This window comes from Anastrepha obliqua, chromosome 1 (genome assembly GCF_027943255.1).
Source record: "Anastrepha obliqua isolate idAnaObli1 chromosome 1, idAnaObli1_1.0, whole genome shotgun sequence".
NCBI lineage: Eukaryota > Metazoa > Arthropoda > Insecta > Diptera > Tephritidae > Anastrepha > Anastrepha obliqua.
In genome coordinates, this window is record NC_072892.1 from 64282473 (window position 1) to 64295748 (window position 13276).

The window sequence follows — 13276 nt, forward strand, 5'->3', positions numbered from 1 at the left end:
TTTACATATAATTCTGCTAGCAGCCATCCTATGATACGAATTCGCACATTAGATTCTTTCCAGTTTACCTCGGCTCCAGCTTCAACTTCATTCTGAATATCGCTCAAAATTTAGTCAGAGGCATTTCAATAGCTTAACTGGATGCGTTCAACCTTTAGCAACTCCTTCTTCTTGTTTTATTACAAGGTCCATTGGCTTAGATTTGCTTGATTGAAGTTTAATAAAAATAATGTTTGTAATCCATGCATCGAACGGTTAGTAACAGCATAAGAAACTCTCCAAAAGTTTTTGTAGAATGCTTGTAGAGTGGCACGAACGAGTTTCAGCTTATTTCCTCGTGTATCAACGTGGACTGCACGGCCGTGGTCACGTGTTGTTAAATTTCTTCGGCGTGATATATTTTTTAGTTCCATATTTGTAGTTTGGGACGAGCCTTGTAAAAGCCATGTCAAGTCAGAGCTTTCGACATTTTGTTTTCACAATGATTTTTAGTTACATTTGAGTATGAAATTATTGAAAAAAAAAAAAAAAAACGAAAAACGTTTCCGGATTCGATGATGGGCTTGAACAACAACAGCAGCAAAAGCAAAAGAACTTAGGTGTTTGTTTAAAAAGGGAACTAATGGTTAAAAAATACTATAATAAAATTATTAACAAGCTTTTCAATTAAATATTTAATAGAAAAATTAGTAAATTAAATGAAATAAAGTTAAGAAGTTAATTAAAATGTATTTCGCTTGGCTGCATGCAGCGTTATGTGGTGAGTAGAGTGTTTCGGGGTTGCTATTTTTTGTTATTGTTTTTTTCGGTTTATATGTAGGCAAACATGCAACACCGGCGTTTGGGTAGTGGAGTGCTTTTGTTTATGAGCGTTTGGTGTGTGTTTTCAATGCGTCAAAAAAGCGTTTGTATCGAAACGGAAGCACAGCAACAAAACAAAACAGAAAACACGATATTTGTTTCGTCTCTATTTTCGACGACCACACACTCACCTGCTCCTTCGCACCGGTGCTGTTTCCTGCTCCTGCAGTTGACTGACACGCGTTGTTTGCTTCTCATAACTGATTTTCAGGTTGCCGGTCTCCGTTGTGGTGGCCATCAGATTCGGATTGCTGCTCGCACTCAGCATCATGCTGCCCGATGGCGATTTACCGCTCTGATGTATGACGCTGCTGTGCGCAGCTGCTGACATGCCAGCGGCTGCACTGGCAAAATAACTACTGTTACTGTTGCTATGATGTTCGGAAAGCGCTGGCGGTTGATGGTGTATGCGCGGTGATTGCCGTTCTAGCAGCCCACTGCCACCACAACTGCCGCCGCCACCGCCGCCACCGCCGTTGCTACCAGCACCCAGTGGTGTTGACGAGGCAGTCGCATGCGCACCTGATGTGCCGCCACTGCTGCCCATGCCAATCGATGTGGCACCACCACCTTGTTGCTGTTGCTGCTGCTGCTGTTGACTTATAGCTGCGGCTGCGGCACGCGTCGATTGTGAGGGTGGCGCATGATGATCTAAAATTAAAAAGACATACAAGAATGCGTTAAAAATCTATACATTTTTCGCAATACGCGGAGTAATTCAATACAGCTTGGCACGCCAACTCACCTGTCGCACCACCCGCCGCGCTACTTGTTGGTAAATTAATTCCAGGTACATTGGCGGTGGAGAGTGGCACAGAGACGTAAAGGCTAGGCGCATTGGCTGCCGCATTACCTGTATTGACGGCGGCGGTACTTGCTTGCGCTTGTGACGCATAACGGTCATCGCGATGATGCTGCTGCTCCTTAGCGCTGGAGTAGCTGTTGCCGCCACCTATTTGGTTGGCTGTATTGCCACCGTTGTTGCTGCTGTTGTTGTTGGCATTCCCACTGCCGGCGGCCGATTTGTGCGCATTCGGCGCGGACGAGATGGCATTGCTGTTGCTTAAATTGGTTGCGCCACCATTTTTGGCATCCGACGATAGTGTGTATTTGTGCGAGGCGGTGGAGGAGGAGAGTGTTGCTGCTGTCGATGATGTGGCGATTGAGGCGGATATTGAAGCGGATGCTGCACCTGATGAGGTGGAGTTGAAACAGTTGTTGCTAGCGCCGCCACCGCCATTGCCGCCACTTTGCGCGCTATTTGTGTCGTTGTGTGTTTGATGTGCGGGTGGACTCAGCTCAGTTTTTTGCTGCAAATGAAAGAAATGAAAATGAAATTTGGTTAGCTTGTTTCGAAATTTGTGAGGAGTAAGTGGGAAGTGGTCTTATTTAAAATTGGAAATCTGAATTTCTTTAGCTAAATATTATAGAAAATTTTGCATGTTGTCGTTAAACCAGTGATTCCCTAAAACCTATTGGTTAGCTCGACTTTTGTTTTCCACTTTCATTTGTGGGCGTAGCTAGTCTTCTGCATTAACGGGTGTGCTAGTCTAGGCCTTGGAGGATGGTTACATATGTAGAAGTCCACTCAAGTGGGGAAAGTCCCTGATCGCCATTCACTTGGTAGTGGCCAGGAAGATTATTCTGCAAATGGTTCTAACAGCTCACAACTTCCGGGCTTCGTCTAAGTGTCTTCTGGGTAGCTTCCGAACACACGTTCAAGAGCGAGCTAATGTGAGAAGGCGAGGCAACCCAGAAAATCTGGTTGTGCGCTGGGTTTGGGACTCCCAAATGGGCAATTGCATAGACAAAGAAAACTAACACTCTTCAAGGCTCTCAACATGCCCGTCCTAACGTATGTATAGCTCAGTATCCGATAAGACGTCACTTGGAGTGTTTGAGAGAAAGATTCTCCGGAAGATTTTTGGACCTTTGCACGTTGGCAACGGCGAATATAGCAGGTAATGGAACAATGAGCTTTACGATGACATAGACATCGGGCAGCGAGTAAAGATCCAGCGGTTTTGGTCGCTGAGTCATGCCGTTCGAATGGATACAAACGCTTCAACCCTATTAGAGGATTCGTTGCGGTAACAGGTGGTGGTAGCAGAGGAAAAAAAAGAAACGACTGACACGCTTTGTGGAACTCGGCCAAAATCGCGTAAGCGGTTATAGCGCTAATCAAGAAGAAGAATCTGCCCATCTGCAGGACTTCAACTGTGAACTCTTAGACTACCCGCTAACTTCTGAGCGAGATCATGAAAAGAGATCCAAGTGTTTTCGACGTTGTCATAAATTCTTGAGTTTAACAAGAAGTACACTGGAAATTTTTTGAAAATTTCGATATTTTTTTAATGCTGACAGTTTTGATACAGAGTTTTTAAAGTAAAATATTTGCAGCTTCGTTTTACTTTTTTAGGATAAAATATACTTAAAAAAATTTTTGTTTAAATAAATTTTGATACCCTTTAAAGGTTTTTTGGATTTTTTTTTTTAGTTTTTATTTAATTTTTGTTGTTGTAATTTTTCGATTTTTTTAGTTTCGTAGATAAATCTGATAAGTGGAATTTTTCGTTGAAGGATTTTATTAAATGAGTGCCAGACTCGCGCAAGACTATACCCTCTTCAGCAAAAAAGAAAAAATTTAATTTCGTTGTCAACAAATTAAAAATTTGTTTGTTAGCGCTCCTTAAAAACTAGCCCACTTAAGAATTTCAAAAACACAATTCGTGTAAAGTAAACACCAAAGCAATTACAAGAAGGAAATATCCACTTTTTTCAATAAAACGAAATGATATTTGAATAAAAAAATGATAGGGTTAATTTGGAAGAGAAACGCAAATAAACTAACTTTCTGAAAGCAAATTTGTATTTTTCTGTGTTAAAATAAGGTTACTTAAGGGTACATAACTGCGACTGGCCCTCTTTATTAATACACTTTGGTATGGACCATATTTTTACAAAACACAAAAACAAAAAAAAAAATATATAACAATACTCAAAACTTGGCAATCTGTCGCGCTGTTATTAGTTTGACCGCCATTGTATGTATTTGTTGGGTTTTGTTTGCTCTAAAGAAATTAAATCAACTCATTTGGCAAGCTACAGAGAAAGAGAGCAAAACAAAAAAAAAAAAAAAAATAAATGCGTTCAGATTTAGACAGTCTACCGATTGAATTACAGAATACCTGAGAAGTGCAATGTTATTTGAACATTAAATCTATTGATTTTTACATAATAAATTAATGTTACACTTGAAAGTCCCAATAACAAGTCAATAAGTTCACTATTCTTTCTACAGCACGTTAACAGCCCAAAAAGGGCTAATTTCGAAAATAACTAAACCATGTTAGAACGGCCAAAAACAGCTTTAATACATCAACTTCTCTGAATTTCTGATTAGTAACATTAATTTGGCTCAAATTCTTCCACTTACATATGAATACATATGTACATACATATATACTATGACCAAAATCTGTTATTATAGCCATCATTCCTTTCTACAATTACAACTCACAAATGAAAGGAATAATTTTGGCCGTTTCACAACTTATAGACAATGCGCTTATTAAATAAATTTAAAGACAATTTTGAGAAAAATTAATTGGGCATACATATGTATGTACTCTTCATGATGTTTATCAATATTTTGTTGCTACAATCATGTGTCATAAACAAACAATGTTGCTGGCCGCACACACAACAATTACCTCCTATTACTGCTGCCTATAGTTACACGAACTGCTTGCTGAAAGCCTGGTTGCTCACTGCGGTACACACACACATATGTTACACATGTATATGTACTACATATAAAGCAATATATACATCCAAATACATACACTTTTATGTACATATGTGGCAGCTAATACCATAAAATAAAATTATAAAAATTATAGCTGCTGCTGCCGCTGTTAGTGGCTAAGTTGCCTGCTTTGTTGTTGATGCAGCCTGCTATTTTCCATTTCCGCTGCATTTGTAGTCGACAGCAGCACAGCACAGTGCAGCGCAGTGCAGCAAGCAAAACGTTGTAAGAGCAACACATATCATTTAGCGTTTATTTGTTGTCGTAGATGCATTCTCGCTGTATACAATGCAAACATATGTTCCTAAAACTCACCTCTTACTCTACACCTCCTCTCTCATATACCCCATTCAATGCATGCTCTCTCTTCACCGCATTTACAGTAAGCAGACGCATAAATATGCGAATGTGTCTGAAAGTGCTTGGAAATGACAGTAAATGCAACAAAATTCAGATGAACAAATAAGGAAGAGCATAAAAAGTTAATGTGTTATAAAAATAGGAAATGAGTAGACCGCAAATGCGACATGCGGAGTAATGTTAAGAGGTATTCTCAAGAATTGTAAAGAAACCAACTGAGGAGTGGTAATGTAATGTAATACACATTCACACGATAAATTGTCGCTTGTATGTAAGTAGTATCGAGAAGATAGCTATAATGAAGAAGAAGCGTAAAGATAACACCGTATTATGTATGCTTTCATATTAGGGTCGTTCTGATTTTTTAAATAAAAAAATAGAAAAGTACGTTTCATTGTGTTGGGTATGCCACCGTATTATTTGTGCTTGCATATTAGTGTTGTTCTGATTTTTTAAATACAATTTTTTATGAGTTTCTTTTTCTCTGTGCTGGCTATGACACCGTATTACGTATGCTTTCATATTAAGGTGAAAAAGTCTATAACAAAACGCTACACCCCCCAGCCCCCCCAGTGGTATTGCCATGTATTCACATATTTTTGATCGCAGTGGCCTAATAATAATGTATGCTTGCAATTAGGGTTAAATTAACAAAAACATTTTTTTTAGTTTTCTTTTAATATTTTTAAGGATTTTCGCTGGTTTGGGTACATTTTGAACGAAATTTACATATGGTAAACACGCAGTTCATCCTCATTTATAGTAAGTGATATAATAATCACGTCCTGCCATATCGCATTTATTTATTTACAATATTTTATGAACTTAGGTTTTTGCTCAGTTTTAGATTAGATTAGATTTGTGGGGGATTGGACAAGTCCAATCACTCAGTCAGCAGACCATTGTACTACGTCCGGATAGATATCAGTAGAAAGAATAGAGATAGGAAAGATAAAAAATGGATGGTAAAACGGACAAATTAGTTTGAGGCCCCACTTCCACAAATCTCTTGGATTCATTGATGAATTTTAAGAGATTCGGAATATCTTAAGTCTTATTCTGGAATTTGCAAATGATTACACCCACCAGTACTCTCAGGTCCCTTCTGCTGAGTTTGAGGAGAAAGGTCGTTGTTTTCCTGTTTGGTTTTTTCACAAAGCACTTGACTAATATGCACGAGTTCAACTCAGACCAACGACCTCTGTGGGTAGACCTCATGAAGTCGTCAATCCATAGTTGAATCGATGCGGAATTGACACCTAGAAAGGGTTCAGGGCCTAGTGGCATACTTGCAGAGCCTTCATTTGCCAATTTATCAGCTAACTCGTTCCCTGTAATACCACAATGTCCAGGCACTGAAATAAGACTAACTTTGTTGTGTTTGCAACACTGTTCAGTTTTGCTTACATTCACCGACTAACTTCGAAGAGCAGTTTTACAATATTTTTTTTTTTTTTTTAAAGAAGCCTAATAGTAAAAAATAAAATAATAATAATAGAAATAAAAAATATAAAAAAATTACTCCAAATTTTGTAAGTTCGATTTTGTAGACGTTTTATAAAACATTTAATTTTTTGTTCAAAGATCCCTTGCTAGTTAAATTATTTGGAACTTTAGCTGTTCTTCGGTTTATTAATTCTTTTATTTGACATACTCGTAAATAATGTCCATAAATTTTCTATGGGTTTAGGAAATTTAAAAAGAAAACAGATGAGCTTCAAAAATTCCTATGTAAAATCTGCTGTTCATTTTTGACCACCAGAAAAGCTAACGATAGAACGACTCTCGAAAAAACTATTTCAATCTCATAAACGAACATACGAGTAAAGTGTAATAAGAATACATTTTAACAGAATTCGCTTTCTAACTAGCAAAACACGACATAACGGCAAGCATTCACAACATAGGGCAGCCCTAATGTGCATAGGTACACTCTTTCAAGAAATAAAGGTGAAGAAAATGTGTCTCGTATGCTACTAAATTTTATGCTGGCGAGAGAGATGCTGAGCGACACTTCAACCAACATCTGCAGGCGTGAGATTTCCTTTACTCTTTGCTGTATTGGATGTTGCTGCCTGATGCCTGCTCTTCGTCTTCGACTTGCACAATTAATTTTGTATAATTTTCGTCAATTTCTTTTCTTGTATGCTCACTTTCTGAACATTTTCTGCCATTCTGTTGTGTGTTGTGTTTTTTGTTTTTCAGTTTTTGTTCTTGCCCTCATACACACATTTGAATGCGGCATGGACTGGAGGCGACAAAACGTATAAAAGCCTGTAGACCACTTGACTGACGCCCTGACAGACTGACTGATGAACCAGCGTGTAATCCATACAAATATATGGCATTGCATAGGTAGCAGTGTTGCATGTGGTTTATATGAATGAATGGCTGACAAAAAGAATTACCCAAACTGACTGCAAGCCATCAAGTCCTAGCCATATCCATAACTAGCGATCATTTGCTTTCCATCAATCACTCTACTTAGCAGAACTACAAATGTATGATGAAAGAAAAGAATTTATTTAACTAAAAAGAGGAAAACATTGAAGAATAAGAAAACAATTAAAAAAAAAAAAAGAAAATCACAACAATTGCACACAAACAGGAAGTTTACATAGACCATTTGCAAGCCAAATGCAACTCAGACAATTTACGGGCGATAAAGCACACATGCAGTGAAAACGAAAGAAGACGTGTGAAGGCAAACAAACAAACATTAATCGTATTGCGGCTCTAAATGTGGTGAGACAAAAAGCATTTTATGGTATGAGAAAGTTCAATTATGAAGCGGTTTCGTGCTTGACAAGCAATTAAATTCAGTGTAACAGGAAAATCTCAGGCGTTGTAAAACTGTAGGTGGTATCAGAATTGTTTTTACAAGTTCTGGTATCTTTGATCAAATCTCTATCTAGCAGAGTTCTGTAAAGCAGCATGTGAATGATGCTAAGCTTCGAAGAAGAGCCGGATGTCGTAGATCGTGGAGCGCAACATGCGAGAACATTTTCATAGTACAGTTGAGAATTTCAGGAAAAAACAATGCACACGAAAGAAATAGTAAATAATAAACTTATGATGTGCGATGATAGAAAAAAAGAATAGTAATAAAAAAAAGATCATTGATCGAGAATTTCATAGCATTGCTGATCGGAGGTGGTGAGTGGAAACTACTTGCGTTACGACCATATAAATCTGGCCATCCTACAATCTGAAACAGACAAAAACCCTTACAAGTCTTTCGAAACACGAACTAAGGCATACAATATCTCTTATCACCGGCCACTGCCTTTTGGGCACTCACGCACGTCGGCTCGGGGTTCCTCAAAACGACCTGTGCAGATACTGCGACGGCGAAGATGAGGAAGTATCGAGCAGGGATTTGCTGTGCAGTTGTCCCGGCCTAGCCAGAAGCCGACTCGCTCTTCTAGGCTCTCCAACAATTGACAATCTTTCAGTACTCTCGGACCTGAGAATCGAATCTCTCATTAAATTCTCGAAACGAATTAATATCTGGGACCAAAATCTATAATAAAAATCTCGGTTAGGTGGGGAAATCATATAATATAATGAGCTCTAGGGCAACACAATGGACCCAACTGCGGTCTATGTGGCACTCCGATGCGGGGTCACCCTTAAACCAACCAATAAAAAAATAGTAATATTATAAAAAAATAATAATAATAGAAAAATAATTAAAAAATAATAATATTAAAAAAAAATTCAAAAAATATAATGATAAAAAAATAGTTAAAAAAAAAATAATAATAAACTAAAACTAATAAACAAATAATTTAAAAAATAATAATAATAGAAAAATAATTAAAAAATAATATTAATAGAAAAATAATTAAAAAAAAATTATAATAGAAAAATATATAATAATAATAAATAAAAACATATTTTCCTACCAGCTCAAAGCAAATTCAGACAAGAGTGCTGTCCAATGTTGCCAGTTTTACAGTTTTAACTGTAAACTTTAGTTTGTTTAGACAAGCTGACACAGTTGATTTGAATATAAATTACAGTTTAAGATTTCGATGAATAAATTGAAATATCGTTATTTTAAAAAAATTGTGAATTACGATAAAAAGTCCCAAATCTATTTGAATAAATAAAAAAAATTAATAACTTAGAAATTCCGTATTCTCTGGTATTTTAAAAACAAAATATTTCTTTGATTTAAACTTGAGGTATCGGATTGAATAGAGTATACTATATAAACATTAACGAAGCAATTTACAAAACAAAAGTGCAACTGAATTTTATGAAAACAAAATATAATTTAATATTTGATAAATATTCCAGTTTATAGATATAATTTGTATCATATTTAGTTAAGTATAATTAAAACTGTTTATATTATTTTATTTTAAATTGATTGTTTTTTGTTTCAAAAAATTAAAAAATAACTTCATTTTCTAAAATATCTCATTGCTTTGGAGGTTGCAGTTTTTTGGTCGAAAATATAGTTTTTTCTCGGATATTTAGTTTTTGTAAAAAAACAAAAAAAACTGGCAACACTGGTGTGAATTTTGAGAATGTTTCTTACAACTGTCATTCTTGCTCTCAGTTTTCGGGTCCTATTATTACAATGTAATTATTTCTTTTTTCACTGGGAAAAACTTTGAAACGGCTCGATGTTCGCGTTGATTTTTTATTTTTATTTTTTGAGGGTGGTCGTGTGCATTTTCTCAATTAAAAAAAAAAAAAACACTCCAGCATTCCTTTTATGGAAGAAAATGCATAACAGAGTTCGAAGGTTTGTCATAACTTGCCGATAATCGACCGCATTTAGAAAAAAAAACCTTTTCTATCAGCTGGTATTTCATGCCTAGACTCATGCACCAATCACATTCGGCTACGCCGGTCGACACTACATCCCAGAAGAAGCTCTTTTGGTGGAGTATGTAAAAATTCGTTTAATCATTCAATCAGACGACCAATCAATGGAATCGTGAAGGCGGTCCCACATGCCAGCACCATTCATTCATTTCTTAGGAACGAAATATTAAATAGAAAACCGTTTGTGACCATTTGCTTAAGGCTGGTCTTAAATTGAAGCTAAATGTGTGGGTGCCACACAAATGTACCTAAAATAACCGTTGTAACGAGGTCGACCCATTTTTGAAGCGAATGACGACTGGTCATAAAAAATTTATAATCTGAACTTCCGAAAAGGATCGAATCAAATCACGGTGAGCTGGTCTAAAAAATCGCCAAACTCGGATTAATGGCCAAGAATGATTGAAAGAAAATTATCCACTATGAGTAGATCATATCGGGTCAAATACTCAATTAAAACAGGCAATCCACCAGAAGTATTGGAGATTTGGATATCAAACTGCGACAGCCGCTCCAACTCCAGCCGGCATTTTGAATCCGTCTGTATAGAAAGTTTATGCGTGGTGATCGGATTCTACGCCTTTCTGCCAGTCATTCTGTTCTATTACAAAACCAGATCTCTTGACAAAGTTTACTTGTGGAATAACGTGTCTGACTTTTCGTTTATGTCCTGTATGTTACTTTGCCTACAAAGTTTTTGTGGGAATTGTACACTCATCCTCACTCTTAGAGCAGATCTTTTGCCCGAGTTTCTTACTACTAATTTGATTGGATGCCAGTCGGGAAGTCTTTCAATTGCCGCTGCTGGAGTTGCGCTAATAGCGCCGAAGAGATTGTAGAACTATGATAGGCGTGCTGACGGGACAAAGCCGAGTAGAGGCGAATGCTTATAGGATAGGAATCTCGAACAGCGAGGAATGCAGGATATGTAAAGAGCAGGGCTCAAGGCTAGCTGTAGAGCATCTCCTTTGCGGATATTCTGCGTTATTCAAAATACGCTTAAAATATCTGGGGGCATCCCAGTTTGATGGATTCGAAGCCATCTCAGCAGTAAATTGGAAATGTATCCTTAAACTCGCAACAGAAGCAGGCACCATGCGGCTGGACTACTTCAAAACACCAAACACATAACTAATGAACTCCATCTGGTATCGCTATGAACCGAACCGGTCTGTGTGTAACTGCAATTCAACCATTTGAACCTAACCTAATTTCGGTTCTAGCCTCAGGAGTCTTGTGAAAATGAGCTCGTTCACTTTCCTCCCAATAGCGCTGAAAACTTTGCCAATTCCGGTATAATGAAATTGGATAATAAATCGGATAATTCCAACTATGCAAATTTCATTGCCGAAAAAAAGCGAAAAATGCACAGCACATTTACTTGCCCAATAAACACATCCGTGACAGGTGCTTAGCCGTGCTTCTTCTGCAATTTGTGGTGCACATTTTGCCATTTTTCTACAAATAGAGGAATGTACCGTTTTACGCCCCCTTCAAACAGTTTATGAGAAATTTTACTGCGGCAGAAATAGCTCGGAGGTTTGTCACAGCCTGCCGTGGAGCGACCACTACACACAAAAAACCAACTGTTCTTTTTCATGTATCTGCGGTTAACCATCCCACAGACAGCACTCAGGGTGTTGTGCAAATATTTACGAACCACTGTCAACACTTGACTTTCGCTACGACTTTTGTTCTTGCAAACATACATACACACACACATATATACGAGTATATCTTCTTTTAAGCGCATGAATGAAGTCTTTTTACAATACCCAAGGGTTATGAGTGTAAGCTCGATTTCAGAGTAAGAGGGAATATTTTAAAATTGTAAAAAATTACGCCCAATTTAATATTTACGTTTAACCAAACACAGGCGATATAAATGGTGCGCACTCGTACAAATATGTATGTAAGTATGTATTTTGTTCCCAAAGGTAAATGAGCAACAAATGTTGTTAATGTTGCATGATATTGAGAAAGAAGTGAGAAAGAGGCGCAGGGTATAAAATAGTGATGAATGTATGTATGTATGCAACTGCAGCGAAAAGACAGAAACTCGACATTTGCTTAAAGGCAGACTAAATTTTAGTGTCCGACAATTGAAATTTCTACAGGGTGGTTCAATAAGAAGTTAATATTTAAAACGCAGCTTACAGGTTAACAATGACAGTTCCCTTTTGCGCCCAATACTGATGGACACCGTCGTCATAGCGTCATTGCGAACACAGCGCAATGTTGTTGTAGTATACACTTCACTTTAGGAACAAAAGATATCAAAAATTGAACATTTTGCGTTTCACTTCGAGCGGCTATATAAATAATATTATATTCAAAGGTGGCGCAAAATTAATCGCTTTATCGAAAGATTTATTAGTTTTGCAAATGGCGTCGTACGTCAATCATATCGGGAACTTGTGAACTAGACTAGCTGCAGCATACAAACGTACAAGCAATGAAGCGCTTAAAGGTCAAAATCAAGATTTCCACCACTTAAAATCATTTTTTTATTTGGTAAAAATTATTTAAAAACAAAATTGGATGGTAAATTTTGCGGCACCTAGTATCGAAACATGAAAAATATATATATTTAAAAAGATGCAAATATAAGAAATATTAAAAAAAAAAGATTCTATTGACTCAGCAATTAAAGCCAAACGACTATTTGTGTCGTTAACTCTCCTCAGTTCGAGTCTCAGACCTACGCCAATAGAATGCCGACTATTTGCTGACGGTGTGGATTTTCATCTCGGCAGCTATGTTAACAAATGAAATTGCCTTCTGGGGATCAGTTTCTGCCTCGCTGGACGTATTTGAATATAACTCGAAAAGTTATGGGAATTCCATTAACAAATTTTCAGGGATTACTGAGTATAGTCTTAGCTACGAAAAAATAAAAAAAATATGTAAAAATCTAACGGGAGTATTTTTAATAATGAAAAAAAAAAAATTTTTTTTAAAGAAAAAAAATTGTTTAATTAAAATTAAAATTTTTTCTTTAACAAAATTTTTTTCTTTTTAATTTTTAAATTTTCATGGAATTTGTTTTTTTCTCATTATTTTTTTAAACTAAAATGAAAAGCCATTTTAAATAAAGAAAAACATTTGAATAAAAAAACAAACGTATATAAAAACAAAAAAAAAAAAAATAATAAAAAACAATTAAAAAGAAAAAATTATAATAATACAAGACAAGGTAATGAGTGTTTTGATTGGTGTAAGCGTTTTCGATACACGAAACCGTATTGAAAATGATTCACACTCCGGTTGCCCTTTTATAATCTCGGTAATCGAAGCTGGTAATCTGATTCATAGGAAAATTTCGGTTTAATTAATTTCAGTTGAAACAGTACCTTTTTCGATTTTTGCCTACTAAGGCCGGAAAATTATACGAAAAAAATGGCG

General features: G+C 36.6%; 1 protein-coding gene across 6 annotated transcripts in view; it reads right to left on the reverse strand.

Annotated features, from left to right (window-relative positions):
- Positions 1-13276, reverse strand: part of LOC129247279 (protein AF-10-like) — a 126003-nt gene that overhangs the window by 28184 nt on the left and 84543 nt on the right. For 5 of the 6 annotated variants that reach the window (XM_054886373.1, XM_054886342.1, XM_054886348.1 and 2 more), the window contains exons 6-7: positions 1607-2171; positions 993-1512 (exon numbers count right to left, since the gene is read on the reverse strand). In XM_054886373.1, coding sequence (XP_054742348.1) covers positions 993-1512; positions 1607-2171 — 1085 coding nt within the window. The remainder of the gene's footprint in view (positions 1-992; positions 1513-1606; positions 2172-13276) is intronic. The other variant, XM_054886365.1, reaches the window with a different exon arrangement.